This window comes from Tetrao urogallus (assembly GCF_951394365.1).
Source record: "Tetrao urogallus genome assembly, chromosome: 6".
Lineage (NCBI taxonomy): Eukaryota > Metazoa > Chordata > Aves > Galliformes > Phasianidae > Tetrao > Tetrao urogallus.
In genome coordinates this window covers 11,388,713-11,413,507 of record NC_136819.1, presented here as the reverse complement: position 1 = coordinate 11,413,507, position 24,795 = coordinate 11,388,713, and the positions used below count along the sequence as shown (strand labels likewise).

At 35.3% G+C, this 24,795-nt stretch overlaps 1 protein-coding gene across 3 annotated transcripts in view; it reads left to right on the top strand.

Moving 5' to 3' along the window:
* The window catches only part of SOX6 (SRY-box transcription factor 6), a gene marked incomplete at both ends in the record, with an annotated part of 220,615 nt that overhangs the window by 162,832 nt on the left and 32,988 nt on the right, over positions 1-24,795 (top strand). For all 3 annotated transcript variants that reach the window (XM_079536792.1, XM_079536794.1, XM_079536793.1), the window contains 2 exons: positions 3,171-3,351; positions 5,060-5,250. In XM_079536792.1, the coding sequence (XP_079392918.1) occupies positions 3,171-3,351; positions 5,060-5,250 (372 nt within the window). The remainder of the gene's footprint in view (positions 1-3,170; positions 3,352-5,059; positions 5,251-24,795) is intronic.

Sequence of the window (24,795 nt, the reverse complement as noted above, 5' to 3'; positions counted from 1 at the left end):
CAGATTTAAAAAAAAAACAAACCACCAACCTAACTGTAACCCACATTCAAATGTTTTATCAATTTGAATGATAATGCTATAAATGCAGAACTGTTAAAATAGATCTAAATAAGGCATATATTGTCTTTGTGTGGAGAAAGTATGCATTTTATGCTAGCTGCTGAAGCCTTATGGATACATAATCCTGTAGCCTCAAATCAGCCTGGCAAGATTTTACTAGCTTGAAGTGACAGTTTCTTTTTTTTTTTTTTTTTTTTTGACATGAGAGTAAAATATCATTCGTTTTTTCATTATCATCAATCATTGTGGTAAAGTGTGGATGAGTAGATATTTCTGCCTGGGCTGATAAATTTCCATGACACTTTTTTGCTAGGCTGAGAGTACTAATAAATAAAAACTATTCCATTATGGCCAGATCTAACATTTATTTAGCAAAGCATTCACTTTACTTAACTGTAGACGTGTATTAGTCTAATATTTTACCTCTTGTGATCCAATGCCAGGCTTGAGAGCAGTCAGTAAAATTTACCACATACGCAGAGTTTGTTATGGTCAATACAGAAGCCACCAAAAGCAAAGCCCAACTGTTTCAGTGAAGTTGCCATAGTATAAGTGACACCAGCACCAGTGATTTATGGTATTGAGAATATACTACCGACTACTTTAATGCAAAAAAGTAATTTCGTAAGTGAATGAGCCAAATGGATCTACACCAAACCAAACCCTTACTATATGAGTCAAATTTTCCCTGGTTAAATTTAAGCACATATCTCCTTGAACCAAGGCCAATATCATTCCAGCTTTGTGGCCAGCTGAGTCCTATTACACACTTGACCACATGCAAATTCTTGGGGGTTTCCCTACATAATTTAACTTGAGTGGACTGAAATATACCTTCATAAAAAAAGAAGTCTTTTTATTCCTATTTTATTAAGCACACTATTGCATCAAAAATATTAAAAATAAACTACTGATAATTAAGATGGACAAATGCCAGTAGCTAATGAAAAAAAATTAGTTGTTAGTATAATATACATATACATACATACATACATACATATATATATATATATGTATATGAACTCTAATGAACTGATACCTGCATGTTGTCTTTGCAATTTTTTACCTATATAGAACATGACAGTTTTGATGGTCATGCGTTGCTTAACAAATTCTCCATGTATTCTCTGTATTTAAAGAGTTATTTGTATATACTATATGCATTATTTATAGAACTAATGGGATTCTTTTACAGTAGTCAGATCTTACAAAAAAGAATGATGAGTTTTTCAAGTCAGTGACCAGAATGATTTCCATCCAGCTTTTTGGTTGCCTCACAGAAAAGAGAATGCTGTCTGTGAAGTACAAACAAATGGCTTCTGGCAGTGTTCAGACTTTTTTCTCTCGCTTTTTTTCAATCAGTAGTAGGCAGACAATTATTTGGAAATTGAACATGGTCACACGGGTTTCTATGAGTACACGCTTGCAGGCCCTAGTCCAGCAAACTTCATAGTCTGGAAGGGTCTCTGAACTTTCACAGAAATTTATTGAAGCCAGTTTGTGTAATGAAACAGCTTGCACATAACATGACCACAAAGCATGACACTATACTATGTCCCTTATACTTTTGTGTTTCTGCTTTCCCTTGGACTCTGAACAGGTGTGGGCATTTGTGTGCACTGCAAGGTCAGGAAGAATAAAAACGTCATGCAGTTTTATAGAAATAGTTTAAAACAGGAGGTATGACAGCATTATAAATACCTGTTCGTTACGTTTCCCTTTTTAATGCTTTGTATATGATCAGATGTGCTTTCCTAAATCATCACTTGACAGTAGGAAGAATGGAAAAGATGAGATAATGTAGTGTGTTATTGTATTCTGACACTTAGTTTTAAGCTTTGAAAATGATCAGTGTTATGTTGTAATATATGGATGATATTCTCTTGTATCCATCATGATTCTACAGTGGGCATATTTTAAATGAGAGATCTATCTTTCTAAGCTCTTTAATTACAGAAAATCACTATCTCACATTTTTCCAAATACTCTGTCTTGCTTAACGTATGAAGCAAAAGGAACAAACCCAAAGAATAGGAATAAGGTTATGATGTATCCTACTCCAGTAAAACAAATTAATAGTGTGAATGGGTCTTCTTCCAAAAGTAAAGATTTTTCTCAAATAGTCTTATCTCTCATAGCATACATCAAGATGTATGCCAGAGACAGAATTTCTTCCACAGTGCCTATGGAAAGTATAAGAAAATATGAGTACTGATGCTAGATTTGCATATGCTTCAAAAAAACCCATTTCTTTTCTTTATGCAAATGAGCTTACACATAAAGTAAAGGTTGAATGCAGCAGAGATAACTACAGAATATGGAAATAATTACAGAAGTATAGAACAATCAGGAACCAGAATTGCTTTATGTGAAAAAAATCCTGATTTTACATAAATCTGTCAAGAATAAAAAAAAAAGGAAAAATAACCAAAATTAAATTTTAGAAAAAATATAAAATATCTTTGAAATGCATGAAATATACATTTTTTACCATAGCAAGTAAAGGAATTTGAATTCACTGGAATACTTTTATTATGAGGGAAGAGCATAGATGATTTTACTAAACAAAACATGCACTCTAAATAAGATGCATTGAATGTATAAGAAAGCAGCAGCATTAAATGTGGGCCAAAAAACTGTCGGGGGCTTCCAAATGATTCCTTCATGAAAGTACATTTGATTGCTTAGTTTCTAATACATATAAAAATAAGCTACATAACTTAATTTTATAGTGCCAGGAACTTTTCAAACAGAACCAATGCAAACGCATTACTGAGCTGCTGGAAATTTTAAATAATTCTTTGTAAATGCCCTAGGTTAATTTAGATCTCTGAAAACACATTAGGAAATTAAGCTGTAATGTGAGCTAATTCAAATTTTAATTTGGCAAAAAGAACGATCCAGCCACATAGTTAATGTAAATAGAAGCATAACACAGAAATTAATGAGATTTCCTTTCCTTGAATCTTAAAGGAGGCAGATAATTAGCTTCTTTTGTTATTATTGCAGGAGAATGTGATATTGTCTTCGAGGTGTAAAGTAATGCTTGCTTGCAAAATTATGTGTTCATTTGTCTTTCCCTAATAGTTACTTACATTAAACTCTTGTAGGATGAAGCAGCCCAGCCACTGAATCTTTCAGCCCGACCCAAGACGGCTGAACCAGTCAAATCCCCAACATCTCCAACACAGAACCTCTTCCCAGCTAGCAAAAGCAGTCCAGTGACAGTGACAAACAAGAGTGGTATCCCCAGCCCTCTTGGTGGATCTCTGGGAAGAGGATCCTCCTTAGGTAACTAATCGGTCCTCGGGAAAGAAGAAAACTGGCAAGTTTTATGTGTAGAATGCCAACTTGAATGCACTCGCATCTGAATTAAATAGATACTTAGATCTACATTTCTTTACATTTCATTTCTTTTTACATTTCATTTCTTTTTACATTTCTTGTTTAAAATGGAGAGAAAATATACAGGAAAGATTTTGAAATAATTTTTGAATGCCAAGGATTTACAAGAGTAACCAGATGATGCAGCAGTGATATGCATCTACAGGAAATACAGCAAATAAATATTTAACATATACATACAAATATATACACAGAAGTAAATAAATATGCATATATAAAACACATATAAGAGAGATTTCTATCAATATCTTCCCCACAAACAGCAAATGAAAGCATACATGCAAAGTTAATTCTATAATTTTGGCCTCTGGATTAAAGAAGCAAAAAATAGCTTTTCATGCACATAGAGCTTGCTTAGATACTAGATACACAGAAATGATGTTTCATGTGGTTATTACATTCCATTGCTACAATGTACAATACTTAAAATAAGTAAGTTTTCATTCACTTTGTTGAACCAGGGCCAAGGACCATTCCTTGTCTCAGTGGGATATGATAAACCAGAAATCAGGCAGGAAGGTAAATCCAGATGTGGTTTTCAGCTGTTTAGCCCAAATGTACCATTAGTTTCACTCAGAATATGGAATTTTTGAACCCATATTGAAACTTCTTTAATTAGTAAAGCTTGTTAAGTAATGAAACAAAATTGATCTGAAGTCTGTGTATGAAGACTCCCTCAAGCAGTCAAGAAACTGAATCAAGAGCTGTAAGATCTCAGTTATCAGTCCTAAAGTTCAGATAGTAAATTTTAACTGTGACTAAATACTGCAAACCACTTACTCACAATCTACAGCTCAAGTGTACTTGTAAAATATATAGAAACACTTGTGAAAAATGAACAGGTATGTTAAATAAATGCCTTAGATATATAAAATTGTGATTTGTCCAATTCTGAAAACACTTGGGAGCCTCATGATTTCTGAAAGATCAAGTTTCTGCAGCTAGCTAGCTGTCTTTTCTACCTGTCAATATAACTCCAGCTACTGCTACACCAGCTAATATTAAAAAGCAGCATACCAGTTTGAACTCAAATACCATTCTGGAGAGGTGGATGCAGAAGACATGCCTAAAGTGTGAATGTTTTTAATATAAGCCATAAAAACATTTCCCTTTGCTTCCAAAGAAGCCATTGAAACATTATCAAAAATGGTCATTATACTGATATCAAGGTGATAATATGCTCTGTCTGCCAAAGTGCCCTTTCAGAACCCATGTCTGTCTGATGATGTCCAAATCAGATTTCTTTCTCTTTCTTAGTTCATTTTCTTGTTATCAATACTTTAAAAGGTTCCCACTTAAGCTTCAGATAAATGTTGTGTTAAACATGTAAGTTTGAACGTTGAGTCCATGGTTATATTCAGACACCTCCATATCAGTCTGTGCCAAGACTTTAGAGGTAATATTTATAACAAAACAAAAGAAGAGAACAGGCTTATGAATCAATTCTATAGATTAATTCAGCCTTCAGACAAACAACCACTGCCAACCCTCCTCCTTTTGAAGGGATTGCAGTTTTAATAGGATGAGAACTGAATGATTATACTGGATTCTAATTTGGATGATTACCTGAATAAAGTGTGTTCTCTCTTTATAGATATTCTTTCCAGTCTTAATTCACCTGCCCTGTTTGGGGACCAGGACACAGTAATGAAAGCCATTCAGGAGGCTCGGAAAATGAGAGAGCAGATCCAAAGGGAGCAGCAGCAGCAACAGCAGCCACATGGTGTTGATGGAAAATTGCCCTCCATGAATAACATGGGTCTAAACAACTGCAGGAATGAAAAGGTAATGTTTCCCATTGCCACACAGTGTTTCATTCATTCTTTTCCCTGCAAACAGCTTCTTATTTTTGTATAAAATCTTTTTTTACAACTGTTTGCTATCTCCGATTGTTGCTTCACATTGCTATTCTACAAACTTCTCTACATGTGTATGACAGCATTCAAAAAAAACATTCCTATGCACAACATGTGATTAACATGTAAGCATGCCTACAACATGTGAAAAATGAACTGGTTGAAGCTAAAATTGTTTGTGGTTGGTAGATTTTGAGAATGAGTGGATTTATAAGTATAATAGAAAGGCCAGTTACATACTACCATGGTGAAGGATTACAGTGCTGTTGAATATACTTGAGTGTATTTGAATCTGTGACTCACATTCAACAACCATTTTGATGGTACTTTGCAGACAGTAAAATGAAGTGGGGTACAGTAATAAAATACAGAAGGTGGTGAGGGAGCAAAGCCAGCATCAGAATAAGAAGGACAACATTCACCATAGCAAATAGCAAATAGTGAGATCATAGAACAAAGATAAGGGACTGTTTCTATCACTTGCACTTTAAGGACCATTTAGAGGACAAAAACTCACTTGGAAAATTCTTTGCATCTGTGCTGTCCTTCTGTGTAGCCTTTCCAAGCTCTGCAAGACCTGTTGCAGGAGAAGGTCTCTGTGTGTATAACAGAGACAGAAAACACTGAATCTGGTATTTGGCTGAACTGTAGAGCTGACTTTCTGGTGAACACTGCTACTCTGTTTACTTCGCTAGAGGTGGCTTGTGCTGCAAAAGAAAAAAGAAATAATAATTTATTCTTTTTCCAGAATATGATTTTTATACTAGTGGCAGAAAATCAGTTATATACCACAAGACTTATTCTACATTTTAGTTAACTAGAAACAGTTAACTGATAACAACAGTAATCATTATGGCATTGGGCAAATAGGAACTGTTACGATTTAACTTGGTGATGAACAAAAAGAAAACTGGCCCATTCACTTGTCTATATAAAGCAAATAGTGTTTCAGAGTATTTGCTGGAGCAAATAATAATTTAAAAAAAAAAAAAAACCTAAAAAAAACCAGCAGTAAACTTTTCAATTCCTATAATTCATTACAGAAAATTCAGTTACATTTCTGTGTTTTATAGGGTAGGTTCAGTATATTTTGAGGAGTAAAGGAAGAGGCTATTATTCTTGAAAGAGTAAGGAATTTTTAGTCTAGGCTGAGTGTAAGATACAGCAGAATATTAACTATATCTTAAACTGTGAGTTTGATGATTATATGATCTTTTCTCAACTCACAGGGAAATACTCAGTGAGTAGGCAGATTGTAGGAAGGTGTGGAAAAAAAAAAGGAAATGTTATAAATAGAACTGTCAAAGATTGATGCATAACTTTTAATTTACATTTTCTGTTTTGTATTTTTGCTGGATTCTTGGTTCTTTACCGTCCTTAAAACAAGAGAAAGGTTTGGCATCTATAGAAAAGGTTTGTTAAACTAATGCTACACAGGCTTAAAAATACTTTTATTTTTAAGACAAATTCAAAGGCTCATTGAAAAACTCATTTAATGCAGATTGGTAGCATGAAAAGCAGAGGAATTGAAAACTGACCCAGCAGGCCATATTCAGCAAAACTCTCAATGTAGAACCAGTGTTTGTTTCCTAACTGAGACGTAGAGTACTAAAGTTATAAAATAAATGTCACACCTATAATTATTATTAAGAGTGTATTAAATATGCTTATTTAAGATGCATTTTATGAGTTTCAGTTGCTTGACATTTAAAAATATCTAACACAGTGCAAGGGTTATTGAAAAAATTCTTAACATTTGATATGACTTTGAAAAGTAAGTGTAAAAATGGCATCCACTTACTTTTCAGTTACTGCACCCTGAATCTTTTCAGTACCATGTTTACTTCTTGCACTGTACAAAGTAACTTTTTATTTTGTCTTTCACTTTTTGAAGAAAAGGAAGTAAATGTTTCAGAGAATGAGGTGAAATGTCTGGTTTTTTACAGATTACTGACAATGCACATTCCTGATACACAAGTAGGAACAACACAGATACAGATACAGGTCCCAGGCTGAGGTTATACATAGGTGGTGAGAGGGAAAAAAACGTTTATTTACAAATTTAGCAGAATGAATTGGAAGTCTTTGAAAATATAAACAACACAGTGCTGAAATGCTGCCTTCTATCTGAAGAGTTCTCATGGTAACACTTGCAACTACTTAATTCTGAGAATACAACGGCATCAAGGAAAGCTGTTGTTAAAGCTCTCACTGCCTTTATGTAGCCCTGCTAGTTTTGTTTAGCATAGCATGTACTACAGGGTGAATTGTCAAAGTAAGAAAAAGTTGTAGCATGTACTATAATTTTAGTTTTGGTGTGCTAGTCTGTTTTCCTTGCTCTGAAGATGCAAGAAAGACAAAGCTTACAAAAGAATGGGATATAAATTAATCTTTTAAAATTAGGATAGATCTTGATACTCTAACTTAAAGCAAAAAGGAATTGAGTTACATATTCTAAGGGAATATATTTATGCTTTGTAGCATGTATAAAGTACATTAAGAACAGAAGCATCCTTTGGGCCAATAGAATTCTAGAACACTTTTCCCATCCCCTCTCCCCCTCTTTTACCCTCTGCCCTTTCAATTTTTACATTATGATGTATTTCTTTTAGTCTAAAAATTACGAACAGGATGATCAAAATGAGGGGAGGGAATGACAGATCACTTCAATAAAAAAACATAATTTTGAAATAATTGTATGCAAAGAACATAGTGTATAGTTTCTGTCATAATCCCAGTGAAGCTTTGATAACATAGTTGCAAGTCTGGATTGGTTTCTTTTGAAGAATGGGGACGCTGTGTTTTCAGGACCAAATTTTCAGAAATTGGCTTCAGGTAATTAGACATGTATGAATGAGTAGTTAGAAGCTGGCACCAGAAAAAGATGACAAATTAATTGCCTGCAGATGGTTTAAAAAAGCTATTGAGTCTTGGTCACTTACTGGTCTTCAAGTTCAGATAGCTGGTAATAGTTTGTTGTGCAAATGATTGCGCTTACAAAATGATGTACATAGCTTCAAAGCCTGGGCCTAGGCTTTTTTGAAAACGTGTCATTTCAGTCTCAGAAAACTTGGTATTTGGTTAGAGACACAGAATTGAAAATTGCCTGTGTTCATATTCTACCGTTCAAACAAAATCTCCTACAAAGCTTTAAAAGTGCTCACAGAAATTCACTCATTAGAAAGTATAAAACAAAAATGTGCAGCTCTCTGACACAGTCAGACTTTACCATTTGCTAAAGCCTTAAGGTTAGGGTACACTTCAGAGATTATACTATTCTGAGGACATCTACAGTTACAGAGTTATTTCAATTTATGTACATGAGGCAAACAGTTGTCAGAGTGGAGCTGATTTTTTTTTTACCTTACCTGATGCATATCAGGTTCAGGTTGACTGAGCAAAGGGGAGAAGCAACAATGTCTGTGGCTTCACAGGGTAAAGAGGAATACTGGGAAACGGGGGGGAATGAAGAAAATCTAGAAAATAGGCTACACCACTCTTTCCACTTGACATGACAGAAGTAAAATTGTCAGAGAATTGGCTTTGTTCAGCGGATAGGACTTTCTTCCATATTTACCTTCAACAAAAATGAGTGCATTAAAATACTTAAACAGAATTTGCATTCTAGAGCTATTATTATCTTATTATTTTGGCAGAGTATGATTTCCTAGAAGATTTGATTTGATTTGATTTAATGCTTTAACTGAACCAGAAAATACTATGTAATCTGTAATATTGCTGATGATGTACGTATTAAGCATGAAAACGCTGACAAAAACACTTCAAAAATCTTTGTAGAAAAAAATATACGGAGATACACTCCAGTCTTCATTGGAGAAAAATATATTAAGTCAGGATAGAACATACACCCACTGAATATTCTCCTGTCTGGACATGGTCCTGGGCAACCTGATTTCCAGAGGTCTTTTCCAAGCTAAACCATTCTGTGATTCTGCTGAACCCACAGATATCCTCACCTCTCCATTTTCTTACCCATGAAGCAGAGTCATTGAGATTTGAGAAAAACCAGAATTTAGTGTGATATTTTCATGTTCTTATTCCATTCCTACCCTTTGGTAGATTTTCAGACAACTGTTTATTTGCAGGAGGAAACCGGAGTTGGTCCTCAAAATAAATAATGTGAGTCACCACCTACTTCCTGAGAATTATCATGCTTTAGTACCTCTTACTGAGCCTCTTATTGCTTTCTTATTTCTAAATCAAAGTTTTAAAATTTGAATCCACGTAATTTATCCTAAGATAGACCACAGTTTGTACATAAAATGTAAAAATTCTTAAAAATGTGTATTATTTACCCACAGAGATGTTACAGTCTATTGATCAAATCCATGTTTCGGCATTTGGATTTGACTTGATAATCCATAACGACCCCTTTGGAGGTGATACGCTCTGCTGTATTTAGGGACTGTTAAATATGTGGATTACTGACACAATAGGGTGTAACAACTCCTCTGGAGCTGCTACGCTTCATCACATATATGAACCTACTGCACACACGTGCAAAGTTTGCCTAATAGAAACACTTTAGAAAGTCTCTGCAGAAAAGCTACTAGTTGTATATGTATAATCTTTTGCCTGCAGCTCTGCAATGACTCCATCACTGTGTTGTTTATTTTTCAAAATACAAGCAGTACTCGGTTATGTAGGTGACATTTTTTCTACCAGCCTTTTTCTCTCTGTCCATTCAGAATTCCAGACAGAGTAACTGTGAAGGCAGAACATCGAGAACTTGAATGAATTGGTCATAAGGGCCTTGTGGAGTTTTATAAATTTTTATGAATGAGTGGTTTAGATTTGCAAAGGCTGATCTATTATTATTTGCTCTGATAAAACCTTTTTTTTTCCCCCTTTGATTTCTTATCTGCCTGTACTAAATAAAAGGACAATGCTCATATTTCATTGTGCTTGAGGACATAACAGAAGCTGTAAGCATTTCCAATTGGATCCTTTCTTCTGTTGGTTAAATCTTAATTCTACTTGTAATTAGAGGGCAAACACCTCATAGTTAGGCCAAAAAAAAAAGAATGACAATATCAATAGAAACTGACTAGCTTTGCAAAGTTGTTACTTTTTTGTGGTATTGTCTGAAGAGACGTACCAAATGCTCACCACAGCTTAAGGAAGGTCCCAAACCTTATAGCTTACACTTACATATAATTCAGTTTAAGCTTAAATACATATTTTTAAGTCCTATAATAAAAAATGTGAAACTGTATATAGAGAAAGAAGAATGCAACTGATTTATTTACTTCTGAGGGAGTGTATTCCATCTGTCTAATGAAGAATCTGATTTCAACAGAGACAGTGCAACTGGGAAACTGTTTTCCCTGAATACATCATCCTCTTCTGTCAACAGAGTTTTACCTGGGGAGTTTCTGAGATGCAGAAGGACACACTGCACTCATTGCCCTTCACAGTTCCATCATTGTACAACAGATAAATGACTTGTGTGAGCTAGATGCCCCAGAATAGGGAAGGCTTTCAAATACAAATAGAGGCAGTTCCTCATCATTCTTAAAAATGTCCTTTATGCACTACTGTGGCAAATTTGGCTGATTTAGTAGTCTTCTTGTGGCTGTAAATAATGTAAACAAAGTTTTCATACAGTATGTTCAAAGTCAACTTCCTAAAGCTGTATTTGATCATTGCTATTTCTTTTTTTCTTTGCAGTTTTTCCAATTCAATTCAATTCCAATTCAATTTCCATTTCAATTTTGAAAGTGCAGTAACTTTGCAGTTTCATTTTGAGGCCTGACACCCCTGGCTACATGGAAAACCTGCATAAGCTATAATGCTTCCTTAATAATTTGGAAAGAAAACTAGTTCGTCCAGTAAAAATGTTCTGAAATAGCTGCAGTGTAGGAAATCTGAAGATTTTCCCTATGGCAGACAAGCAAGTTTGTTAGTATCTATGTATGACTGTCTGTTTTTAGTGAAATTCAGAAGCTTTGTATCCTTCTCCAGAGCTATTTGTGATTGTTTGGGCAATTCAGAATTTCAACTGATGTAATACTGCCCCCTTTTATTAGAACTTGAAAACATGTTGGACTTCAAGTATTTAGCTTTGTAGCTGGAGAAAATCTGTTTGTTGATGCTGTTGCTTCCAATATTTGAAATTGGATGATAAGATAAAGCATGAAATTAATAAAACAAGTAAGGAGAGGAAAAGAAATAACAATACCAAACAACTTTCTTGCTAGCTGTGTTGTCTGTCTTATGACTGGTCTTCCTAGGCAGCCTATTGCACCAGGGAAATCCGTGCTGTGTTTCTGAGAAGTTCAGGATGTTGATGGGTTTTGCTCTTATATGAATTTCACATATGCTTGCACTGCTTTTCTACATCAGTGTATTTCTAAGATAACAACAGGACATGGAATGCATTGTCTTTTTCCTTTTTTAGAAATCATTTATTCTACAGCCTTGTCAGGAACTAAACACACCGTTGAAGGGCTGGGTGAATTTTAGATCCCTCAGACGTAGAGAAGTGTGGCAGTGAATTTATCTTTACAATTAGAACTTTAAAATGTAATTTGAAATGAAATGCAAAGCAGAGCTTTGTGGAAAAAAAAATCCTTAATCCCTGCATCTCCAACCATATTTTTTAAAGAGAAATGTTTCCATTAAAAACAAACAAGGAAACAAAAAATTACTTCTGATCTACCCCTGAAGCCTGTACTATATCACTAACTTTCACAGATATCACAGGAAATAAAATCAGGCTTAGAAATTTTCCCAATGTTTAGAGAAATATTTTATCTGATTTCTCTGTATTTAGTGAGGAAGGTGATGGAATTTCTAACTTCAGATGCACAGAGGGGTCAAATACAGCCCTAACACTGGTTCTCAGATTATAAGAGTTATGGGAGGAAAATGCCACTGCCAACATTAGCCCCTGTATAAGGGCACTGCTCCGTTATCAAGGCTGCATTTATAATGGGAACCAGGTGCAGAACGCTGTGGGTATGAAATCTTGTCAAGCCTGTTCCTCAAACTCGAGAGATAGAAATATTAAAGCTGCACATGGAACGTTCACTTCCTGTCTGTATAAAACGTTAGGATTCAGTCTGTAGTGGCCTGCATGCTCCTACTCAAATACTGCTATTTACATGTACATCAGTAAATTTGTACTCACACCTACTAATATACCACTAATATATTTTCTCAGGTTTACTTTGTATGCTATGTGTGGAGAGACATAAAAATAATGTATTTGCAATTTGCACATTAAAAATACATGTTCACTCAAACTCTGGAATTGACAATGAGAAGACAAAAAGAAACAGTGTAAAATCTCTGGCATATGTAGGTCATCTAAATTTACAGATAAGTTAGCTTTGGTGCCAGCTTGCTGTGCATCCAGTTTTGCACTGATTGAAGCATTTACTGTACAGATCCATCTTTTCAAGCTTCTTATTCAGCTTATTTTCCAAAATTACCTTGAGTAGGCAGGTTGTGCATTTGCACTTTGATATATTACTTGTGCAATTAAACGCTTAGTTCCCTAAATTATGTAGCGTCTGATTAAAATAAAATCCACATTATTTGTCTATTGATCAGTTAAGTGAGAAAATGCAATCTTTACGAAGTATAAATCACTGAAACTTTATTGGATCATAAATTAAAAAAATAAAAATAAAATTGACCAGTAGCGATGTACAAATTTAAGAAACTAAAAGAAAATGCACCTGAAGAACCAGTATGGAACATTATGCACACACAGACACACACAGTATATTGAATAAAGTTCCCATGCTAGCTGAAGTTTTCAAGTTTCTGATTGCTTCCAGTTCAATCAGAAATGCACTTAGCAGGAAAATACTGTTTCCAGGAAAGAAAGATGCTCTTTTGATATGGGTTGCTAGTTCTGTGTTTGAATATTGACTAATAGAGTTATTGCCACTACCTACACTTAACATTAAGCTTGTATGGTGGCTGAACACAACTGTGATGTTTTACTTCTGTTGTCAGAGCTACTTGGAGGGATGCACAGCTGCATGTTTTAGAACTTGTTAATAATAATGATTATGATAATAATAAAAGGAGTGGTTGACCCGCTTCTCCTATCCATTTTCTATCACAAGAAAAAATGCCAAATATGTTGCTTTCTCCCTTGCGTGGGATATTTCCTGTGGAACGGATAAAAAGTTTGTCCTCTTTTGGTCTTGTCTTTTGTCTCTAAATCCTGAAGCAGCAAAAAATACCAAAGGAGCAGAATTTGATGAAAATGGATCCCAAAGGTGAATGCTGAAAAATTTGCTCAAATCAACAGGGAAAATTTTTCTAGGAGGATAACATTGCACCATAAAGGATAATATGACTATAATAGCATAATGATTGTATCTTCTTACATACCATCTATTTTTAAGCTATTTGGGAGACTTTGCAAATATGTACTGAAATTAGTCCTGTGTTTTTGTTTTGCTTCTCCACAAACGATAAAGTTAGGTTGAAAATTACTATTCAAACATAAATTCTCTGGGACAGGAATATATTCATTGATTTAAGTTGTGGATCAGAGTGGTTGCTGCACAATCCTATCATATCACTTCTTCAAATGTCCTGAGAAGTACAGAATGCATATGCATTTGCATATTATTTCACAGTTAGATATGAGCACAGGCATCCACAAAGCTACTGCCATTTATTTTCAAGCTCTCTGGATGTATGGCTCTAAGTAAATGTACAGCACTGAATACATTGCCAATATAGTTCTGTTAACGGCAATAGATTAAGCAAAGATAAATTAGGATTACTTTGTCTGATGTTCATTACTTTATAAAATTGAAGATGCCTCCTATTTCTCAGGTGTCACTAGGCTGCTTCAATAGATATGATAAATAGAAATACATTCACTGTTGTTGTAGGATATTTACTCAGCTGCCTGTTTGTGGGATTATATGTTACTTTGTACTGACTTAACTCTTCTGCTTCTAACAAAAGAATAAGCATGCTAGCAGGTAACATTTTCATCATCTCACGAAGAGTTGAGCAAGTAATGCTAAAACAGTGTCTGCAGTGTTGATTTGAGATCAGATTAATGGAATTTGGCCTTGCTTATTTCTTCATTTTCTTTTTACCCCTGTTTATTAAAAAAAAAAAAAAGTAAGTTTTGACTGAGCACCCACTCCAAACTCTGTGTTGACCAGATGAGGATCACAGTATCAGAGAAAATTTCTATCCCCTGATACAGTGCTGATGCTATTTAAAGATCTTTACAGCAGCTCTGTGAACTTTGTGGCAGTTTAATTTAGGGATCCTGCAGAGCTTGCTGCTTTGTGCCTTTCCACTGCCAGTTTTTTTCCTACCAATGGTATGCCAGAGGCAGGTTCATCTTTTTTTGTATGAAGATGAAGGTAATGGATGCAGGAATTGATAGCTACAAGTAAAGGCTTTCTACTACCTAAGAGGCGTTCTAGCTGAAGGAATTCCCAGTTGCTTTTTGCAGGTAGTTTAAGGCAATGTTGCACTACTTACCATTGAGGCAGGCATCAAAAACAAAGTAATTTGTAATAGGTGACCAACTAGAGCATAAATCACAAGCAGCTTACTATTGAGCCCTTAAGTGCATAGTTCATGCATAACTCACAAGTTAGATTGTTTGAACAATTATAAGTTTACTTATACATGTATAGAATTTGCTGATCCTCCAGGAGTACTTTGAAAAGGAGAAGGACTATATTTGTTGAGTTAAATTGTTCACTTCATGTAGCTTGTACATCTGTAGTCACATAATACTAACTCCATAAACAGGTCTGTCTCAGTTGGAAATGTGTAACAGGGTAATAAACAATATTCAACATCAGATTACTCATACTAAAATCATGTTCAAGTTATAGTAAGATGTTATAACACTGCTTAAAATCTAAGTATGCCGCAAGCTGAAATTGCCCAGATTACATCCTGAAAATCTACAGACAACATTAATTTCTCAGTATTTCAGTTTTATGCCTGTGGCCTCTAACATGTTGCAAATGCTTCAATGAGAAAGGCTGGAAAAACATATCAAATTTCTGTTCTCTTCCACTTGCTGACATTCATTAACTGAGGGAGAACACTGAGACAAGCTTTTGGAAAGACCTCCTGTTTGCCTCCACCTATTCCAAAGCAATTTATTAAACAGCTAGTAAGAGAACTGGACACTTGTGGTTTAATGTCAGACCTGTGTTCAGGTAGCTTTGCATGTTTTCACTGTTGTTTTGTCAAAAATCTTCATGGAATAGCAGGCAACAGACGCATTCTTGTTGCCATTTTCTTTGCATCCCTGAATTAAATTCTTAAGGGAAAGTTTCATTATATGATTGCTATTCAGATGAACTTTATTTTATATACACGTACATTTTTGCTCAGTGCATCCTATTTTTACATGCTTCCTCCCCTTCTAAAGCCCGGAAACAGTCTTTGCTATATTTCAGATGCCAGTACAAATTGAAGCTATCACTGGGAGGATGTGCATTAGAATTGTACACAAAGTGAGTCATTGATGCATCATATACTGTAAAACTTTGTTCCGTCAAGGGTTCAGCAGGTTGCTAGAGTATATTCAATTGCCAGCTCCTCGCCAGAATTCTGTTCCTCACCTGGTGCCAGTCAATCAATTTGAATACTCATAAATAAGATAAGGTTATCTGGCTGCAGTTTTCTTCCCAAAGAATTCTTCTTTATCAACCTTTGTGCTCTTTTTTGCATAACTCACGTAGTTTTATTCTTCAGAATCATGCTACAGATCATACTACATCATAGCTGCTAAACACCTTATTGATAAAATATCAGCATTTTGTTTTCTTTTAGAAAATACAAGAAATAGGTTGTTCTGCATTTTTGCTCTCACCCTTATTGCCTCAAGCATTACTTCTCTTTCTTTGCAAAGAACAGGCTAATAAGTTAATATTCACACTTATAGACGAGGACATCTATCAGTCCCATTCAGGGCAAAAGCCATCTCAGTACCTACTCACCAGCATGGATAGGCAACACCTGCAGTCTGAGAAATTTGTAGTAAATATGTGAATTAACTATCAGAGAAGAAGAGGAAGTGTACTACTTCAGTTGATCAGCTGATTTCCATTTATTTCCATTTGTGCTGTGTTACTGTAACTATTTGGGAATATGTGTAAGGACAATACACTGAATCCAGTACAAAGAATGAGGAAAAAAACTGATTTCCTGTTCATGACCCCCACTTAAGCTCTCTTAATGTAAAGCATTTGCTATACTGAGGGTGGATTTCAACACGGGTGCCTCTCTGAATCAGGACCTACATTACTTACTCATCCTTCACATGTTTTGAGATTGCAGTCCTCTGGTATTAGGAATACTCCTGATGTGATGCATACTATAATTTAGGTAGTGGAAATCTGTTGTTCGGTTATCATGAGAGAGATGGAAATTTTCTTGCAATGTTTGCAATGATCTGCCAGCTTGGGTCTCCTTTTTTCATCTCCCTGCTCCTGCTCTGCTTTCCTACTGCTTACCCTCACTGTGCTTTTGCTGGAACTCTTGTACAATCTTAACAAGATAACATCTTCATATTGCTGCTGTGTGTCAAATCTTAATAGAATAGCACGCAATTTCCACAGTAGAATTCCCACTAGCATCTTACATGGTGAAAAGTGACGATTGTTTCACACATTTTTCTGTGCAGTGAGTGTGTTCTGTATATAACTATTCTTGTTGTCACAAAATCTGCTTTTTTCTTGGGTTCAGGACTAAGCTGAATGCAAACCCATTCTCATAAGCGGAATACACATTTTATTGTGTTTTTGACTGCTTAGAGGTTGGAAAAGAATAGTGATAAAATGGAAAACTGCATTACAAGATAATCAGTCATGGTTTTTTTTTCCTCTACTATTTATGTTTTATTAGTGATGAAAGAATTAATTTAGGATCCAACCCCTTTAGGCTGTGCTTTTAACCAAACTAAAACATGTAATAGTTCTGATGTGAAGATCTTGAATAGAATGTGCAAGGCAAAAGCAACCAGGTTCCACATGCTGCCTTTCCAGAGCAGGCAGATTCCTGACTACAGCTTACGGATTCTTCAGTGACACAATAATATAGGCAACTCTGCTTTGAAAGCAGCAAAACAGCTTCAAAAACGAAAAGTCACCTTTCGCCTTTTTTTCAAGCTGAAACATTTCACTGTTTGAATTTTCAGTGTGACCCCACAAATAGCTGAATCAGAAGAATTAAAGGATTATGGACTTTGCGTGTCAGAAAGCAGTAGGTTGGAAAGTGATGGAGGGGACAACTTCACTGCTGTGGACAGTGTCTCTGAATCTGTGCTTTGAATGCAGTGTAAGAAATAAGAGTAAGGGAGAGTGCAGGTAGAAATATGAAGATCCTGTAGTTTGAATGGTGGATATACAACCAGATAGCTCCAGAGTATATAGTTCTTTCCTTCCTTTTGGCATAATCGCTTTCAGTTCTCCCAATATATAATAATTTGCAATTCCTCTTATGTCTCTGTTTCTAAACCCTACGAAGAGGCAAACCCGAGCCTTGCTGTTTGCATTCTTCTGATATCAAAGACTCCTATCCCACTGGGGCTCTTAGCCATAGGAGAGGTTTGAGGGAGGGGGAAGAGATGTTTTTCCTCCTCTGCTGCTCCACAAGGCTGGAAGGTGGGGAGAGGCGAGGGAGACGACACTAGATTTTAAGGTTCAAAATGGAAGCTGGGATGTGACTGATGCCTGTATCTAGCTTGTATTAGCTGCTTGTCACTGCTACTCTTAGTAGTGAGTTTGGAGGTGAGTGGAGGCTAGTACCTGACAATGAAGAGTACCCATCCTCTCAGGGATTTAGGAAGATCTGGTCATTCTGTTTTCAAACACCTTAAAGATACCTTCTCCCATATGGTAAGCTGTGTAAGGATATTTTTCTTTATGTTTAAAGTCTGTCTTACAGATTTACAGGAAGAATTTGTTTATTTTTCAAATTAGCTGAGCAGGAGAATTATCTAAACAGAGATGGATTTAGAGATCAGCACAATGCAGCAATATTAAAAAACCCTTTCCTTCTGAATTAATGATTTTCAGACTGCTTTTCATAAACTAGTTTTTCAGAAGTCATCTGTGAAAGCTTGTATAAAGAATTTTTAAAGGTAACTTAATGGGATGGAAAAAAGGTTTAAAATTATCTACTAGGGCTGTTGCAGGAGATATTAAATATTGATTTATCTTGGAGTAAGAATCTTACTAAAGAGTGAGGCTTGTAGTCAGATCAATTTATCTGGAATACAAACTCTATTGCTGTATTTAGTACAGTGTCAACATGAATCTTAAAGAAGTGGATGTGAAAGGTTGAGCTTTTAATCTAAATCAATTGGCTCTGCAAATCTTCAATTAAAAAAAATGTAATAGTTCAAAATGAACTGTTCCTAGATGTTTCAGGTGGTTTGTATTATAAAAAAGAAAAGCTTTGTTTTGTAAGTTCATACTCTATCATACCCCTCTCCTGTGCATCATGTTGCAACTAGGAATAAAATTCTGCAGTTCAAGGCTTTTCCAGATCTTAAGTTTTTAATACTCCAAACTCTTTTGAAAACCCGATGTAAATCATTCAAGTAATCTGGCAAATAACACTGTAAGCAATTTTCTGCTACTTGCCACTGCTACTGCACTGCCAAGCTTTTGGTCATAATATAAAATTTGGCTCGGCACATACTTAACCAACTAAAACTGATTATGTTCCCTTCTCAGACATAAATAGATGCCAATATACCAGCTAGTGGTGTTGGCTAAAATATTTTTTTCAGAATGTTTAAGTGTATATAGGCCTGCAGTAGGAAATCCTTTATTCAAGTGTGACATCAAAGCGATGCTTCTCAGATAATTCAAGTGTTGCGTTTGCTTTTGTTTGTACTGTTTTCTTTAAACATATTCATTAGACAAGAGCAGAGCCTTTAATGTTCCATGACTGAAAAATCCATCAAATAGATTTACGATGGAGGCACTGTGGCATAACAGCCAGTGGACTGGCCTAATGTTCAGTAGTCCCGAGTTCAGTTCGCAGCTTAATCATTGACTTTCTGGGTAACCAGAAGATAATAATTTCCCCTCTCAGTGCCTGGAGGTAATGTTACCAACTTTTTTTCTAAACTGGTGCGGGCTCCACTGCTGCACAGTGGTAGGTATTATGATTGTTTACGTGTATAATAGTAAAAGACTCCAAAATATTGATTGCTTCCCCAGGATGTTATTATTCTCTTTCCTGTAAGAAAGAAGTAGAAAATAAGAATACAACTATGAAGTATACAAATATACAAAGAAGTAAGAAACCTATGAAACAGGAAATTCTCTCTTACTCACTGGTTGTACTTGTCCTCAGAGAAGCAAAAATCTTTAACTGGAATGAAGTGTTGGAATGTTCCTTCAGATAATTATATGAGCCTTTCCATATATGTGATCTAGCTGTTTGGATTAATGAGGACAAGGAAAAAGAAAGAAAAACATCATTTTAAATGCTGAGAGATGTATGTAGGACCCAGTCTACACCGACACTGGAAAAGAATGGGTCAAAAATAGGTCATAGGTGGGACATAAGTGCCTTATATGCTCAGTGGGTGAAACTGCTGTTTTAGAAACGCCCGTCCAAGATGCATTCTTATGATAAAAGAACATTTTCTAAATTGTCATTGTTGCATTGATCTAAAGAGTACTTTAATAGATATCTTATGTGGGAAATTTAAAACAAGCTTTTTATGATGAAAGCAAAACAATGTTTATAAAATCGTTCTACTTTAAATGAAAAGCTAGAGAATGGATTTTTGCCAGTAGCATTAGCTATAGATAACTAGCAGTTTTGTCTCTGTGTATTGCAGTAGTAAAACCACATAATTTTTTCAGCCTGTAGGTAGTCATTTTGCATTTAAGATGTTTTCAGGTAAGGGTTCTTGGACTCTGGATGAAGAAATATGCATAGCCTTCAGTTACTCTCATAAAGTACCTTCTCTCTTACATTAGTTTGATTTTTCTCTTCCTGTATGGAAGAGTTGCTTCTTCCACCCAACATAAATCATGACAAGTTTCCAGGAAGTAAATATTTGCATGTATTGGCCTATTGGATACAAAAATTGGAACCTTTGCCCTGTTTTATTAGTTGCCTTTTTTTGTGTGTGTGTGATAAATTTATAGTCTTCATGAATTGAGTTTGGGTTGCTTTTTACTAGAATACAAATCTTAAAATCATAATTTTTGTATAACTTAGCTCTGGTTGTATTAGAAAGATAAGTAAGTAAATCAGGCAGTGTCACTGACAGAGTTGTTCCTTTGCCTTCAGCTAGGCCACTGTGGATACAAGATATTGTCTGCTAACAGGACTGTGTCCTTGGTTTCCTATTGTTTTATATCTAAACAAGAATAATTCTCCTCCACACCCAAAGGCTTTCAGCCTACCCCACTCAAAGGGGAAAAGGAGTAATCAAAGAAGAGAAAGTATCTTAGCCTGGGAAGAAGTTGTTTAATTTTTATCATCAGATTTTGTGTAAGCATTCAAGAACTATACACTTTAGCCTTTAGTCAGTGAAGTGCATTAGTCCATGCTTAATATAAGCATGTAAGTATTTTCCTGGAGTTTAGTAACACCTATATACACATGGCCTGTGTTGGAATGAACTGAAAGTGCTCGGTACCTTACAAGCTTAAGGACTATATGACCCTGCAAGAATTTGCAACTTGCTGTTTTTTTTCTCTTGAATGAAGATTAAAGACAGGAGATGAGGTGTACATCTGTATCATCACAGTCATTATACACATCACACTTGATATTGTAATCTTGCAAACAGTAATCTTGCCTTCCTGACATAAACAGTAACTGCCACGTTTTCCTGAGGCTGAAATAGAGAAAAACAAGGCATTGATGGGGTACAAGAGGCAAAACGCTGCATAATGATGTTATTATCATTGTTCCATTGTCACCTGTCTTTATTTATTCTTTAGTGATATGTTTATTTTCTCTCTGAACATAACGAAAAATGCTTGAGTATACATAGAGTATATAAGCAGCAGTCATAAAAAGCCTCCTTGAAAAAATATGCCTAAAATGCTACAAAATGGAGGGAAAAAACAGATTGATAGAGAAAAAGCCTTCATAGTCTATATATGCATGATATGCAATTATATATTTACATATAGCATAAGCCAAGGCATATATTTGAACACAGTAGCATTCAGTGGGATTTTAACTGGCTTGATTGCATTTCTAATTCTAAATATGAATATGAACATTTAAGCCCAAGTGTCTTGTGCATCACCAATTTAAGCTACTTCAGGTGTCTTCTGAAAATGGAAGGGAACAGCCCTGTCTGGGGGGTTGCACTGTGTATAAAGATGAGCAAAAAGGTTCAGTACTCCCAGCAGTGCATTCAGAGCATCTAATGAAGTGCTGGCATTTGTACCTGCAATATAGAACACTGTTGATGTGCAGATATTTCTGTAATTAATGCACAAAACTTAGGTTCAGATTTTCCCCTGAAATTTAGTTCCTTAATTTAGAAATACTTGAAAATAGAATATTCACAGTGTTTGTTTTTAAATCTTTATAACTACTACTGACACAGTAGGAAAAATTGCAGTGGGAAAAATGCATTTATTGCTACTTGATAACAGCTTACTGCACCATTTTATCCATTTTTTTTCAGTGCTGTTTCATCATGACACAAAATCTGACGTGCACCTTGCATAATTAAAACAATGGAATGAAAATATCTGTGATGACAGCTGCCATGCTTTTATCTTTTATAGGTTTCAAATCAAACATATATATATCTTTTTTCATACACTTATTATTTTCTATATTGTTTATAAAAGAACATCATACTGTTTCTCGAGAAGTCTGGCCAGTGATGTGTATATGTGTCAGCGCACGGGATTTTTTAAGATCTCTCTTTTCCCAAATTTGTCTGGAGGGCAGATGAGTTTCCTTTGTGCTGTTGAGGTTTGCAGAACACCACAGTGAAAATGAAATTGGTGACTTCTTCCTTCTTTTTTTTCCATTCCAAAAAAGCAAAAAGCAAAAAACAAACAAAAAAATGCACGTTGCGCTGAACGTAGGATAGTTTTTCTGGTTGTTACACTGTTGTGGCTTCTTGCTAAAGCTATGTTTTCAGCCTGGAATGTATTACTACATGACTAAGAGAAAAGGAGATTCACAGTTTTGAGGACAAGAACCAAACTTCTGGTCTTCTAGATTCTGACCCAGTTGTAATGCATGAGAGATTTTTAATGAAACTTTATGACAAGCAGGAAAATTTGGGAAAGTATGCACAGATATTTTAACACAATTATGGCACTCTTTATTTTGGAAAAGTATTCATGTATGCTTTTAAGGCATTTCAATGTCTGTATTTTTAAAAACTTAATCAAAGTGAGGATATAATTGAAAGGTTCAACCGTCTGCTAAATTCAACTGAAATATAGCAAAATATTTGTGTTCCTATGTTTTATTCATTCTGCTAAGGAAAAAAATAGTGCTTTGCCAAGTGTTTTTGTATTTATTCTTGTAATTCAGATGCTAGAAATAAGAATGGCCATTCTGAAGATCCAAGAGTAGCTACTGAATTTCTTGCATTAGTCACCTTATGGCACAGGAAAAACAACTGTACTGTTTTTGGGAAGAAGTATATGTCAGTTGCCATTTGTGATTATTTTCATCTGTCTGTCTCAGAAATGCACACGTATGTGCTTAGTTAAAAGAAAAATGTGTTTTCTAAATGGTTTCACTCAAATTCTTTGCAGTTGCAAGATACATAGTCTTAAACTATTCACCAGTTCTCCCTTAAACATAGTGGGCAATACCTGATGTTATAAAAGAAAATTAACTTCTCTCCCTAGAAGGTTCCCAGGTAATCATCTGTGAATGTTGGTGAGGAGGGAAGGGAGCAGCAGAGAGAAAGAGGGAATTCCTTCTTAACCCTGACAATTGAACAGCTTACACTCTGGAACATGAGATTTGATTATCTTAGCATGTGTAACTACAAATGTTATTAACAGTTGTAAAATTATCCAGCTCTTTTGAAAACAAGTGACAGCCCAGGCTTTGGACTCTTTCTGACCTCTGGTGAATTCTGCAGCGTTGAGTAGTAACTTTTCTTGTTTGTTTTTCATTTACCAGCTGCTAATTTAATTGATTGCTCTTTTGTTTTTCACAGACTAATGACTTCTCATTAGTATAAGGTAGAATTCCACAGTTTGTGTGATTTAAAAAAAAAAATCTTTACATTTTGGTTGACGTGTAATTTTACTGTAGACTACCACATGAATTTACTGCTGAAACAAAGAGTTAATCAAAGAGTTCTCAGATACAACCATGCATCATGCCTTTGTGCATGAATAAAAAGTTGGAAACCGCATGAAAGCAGTAGTTGGGTTACCACACAACTGGATATGCTTAAGTCTGAACGCTTCATAACTCTAACTACTGGGGAGCTGCAAACTTATAAATAACCTTGCAATTGGTTAAAACCATATTAAAACCATATGAACAAAGACATAAAGCATTTGGTTAAGGGGGCTCAGTAAGTGCAGTAATCCTGTTGAAAGTAATCTAACCAGTGCAGATCGATAGCTTAGGAGTGCCTGCAAGTGCAGCAATAGTTAAGGGTATGTCAAAACCTCATGAGTAGGAGAGCATAATATCCTACTTGGGTGGAAATATTTGCTATCTCTATTTTTCCTTTGCTTTTGAAAAATATCTTAAATTCATACACTCCTTTTTTTAAAGGGAAACTTCAGTGCACTGAAGTCTGTTGGCTTACTGGTATATGTTTCCAGTTGTCAGGGGATTCATCTAAATCCCTATTTGTTTTCAGAGCTCAGGATGGCTACCGCTTGCGCTATCCAGAGACTCTTAGCATTCTGTTCCTTAAAATCAGATTTCCAAAAGAATTAAAGAGACTTTTTAGAAGTGGACAGTTTGGGTTTGTATTTATCTGATGAATTTTTGTCCTTCAGTACTTCAGTTTCAAAACATTATTCTTGATGCTTTAAATTCTGATTATTTTGCAATTCTCAATTTTGGCTACTGAATATGTCTTAAAGAAGAAAGGACAGTATCGTGACCATCACTATGAAATTATGTTACTCAGGAACTTTGGAATATTTTCTCATTGTGATGGGTTTGTGTATACAATGCTGTCATGTGGAAGCCAGCTGAAGTGTGCCACTCAGGCAAAAAAACAAACAAACAAAAAAAAAAACAACCCATGCACGTTCCCCTTTATCTGCTTTTAATCTCTTACTTTTCAGTCATGCTTTAAGATGAAATACTGTATTTAACAAAGGGACCTGATGACTTTTTTCATTCCTAATGACCCCACCTTTTCAAGCAGGATGTTTGTTTTGAGGCACTGTAATATAATAAAAACCTTTAGTCTGCAGCAGATATGATAGTCTGTGCTGCATGTTCAGCATACAAAGGGAGTATTGGAGCAGTTCATGAGCATTATAGGGGACTTCAA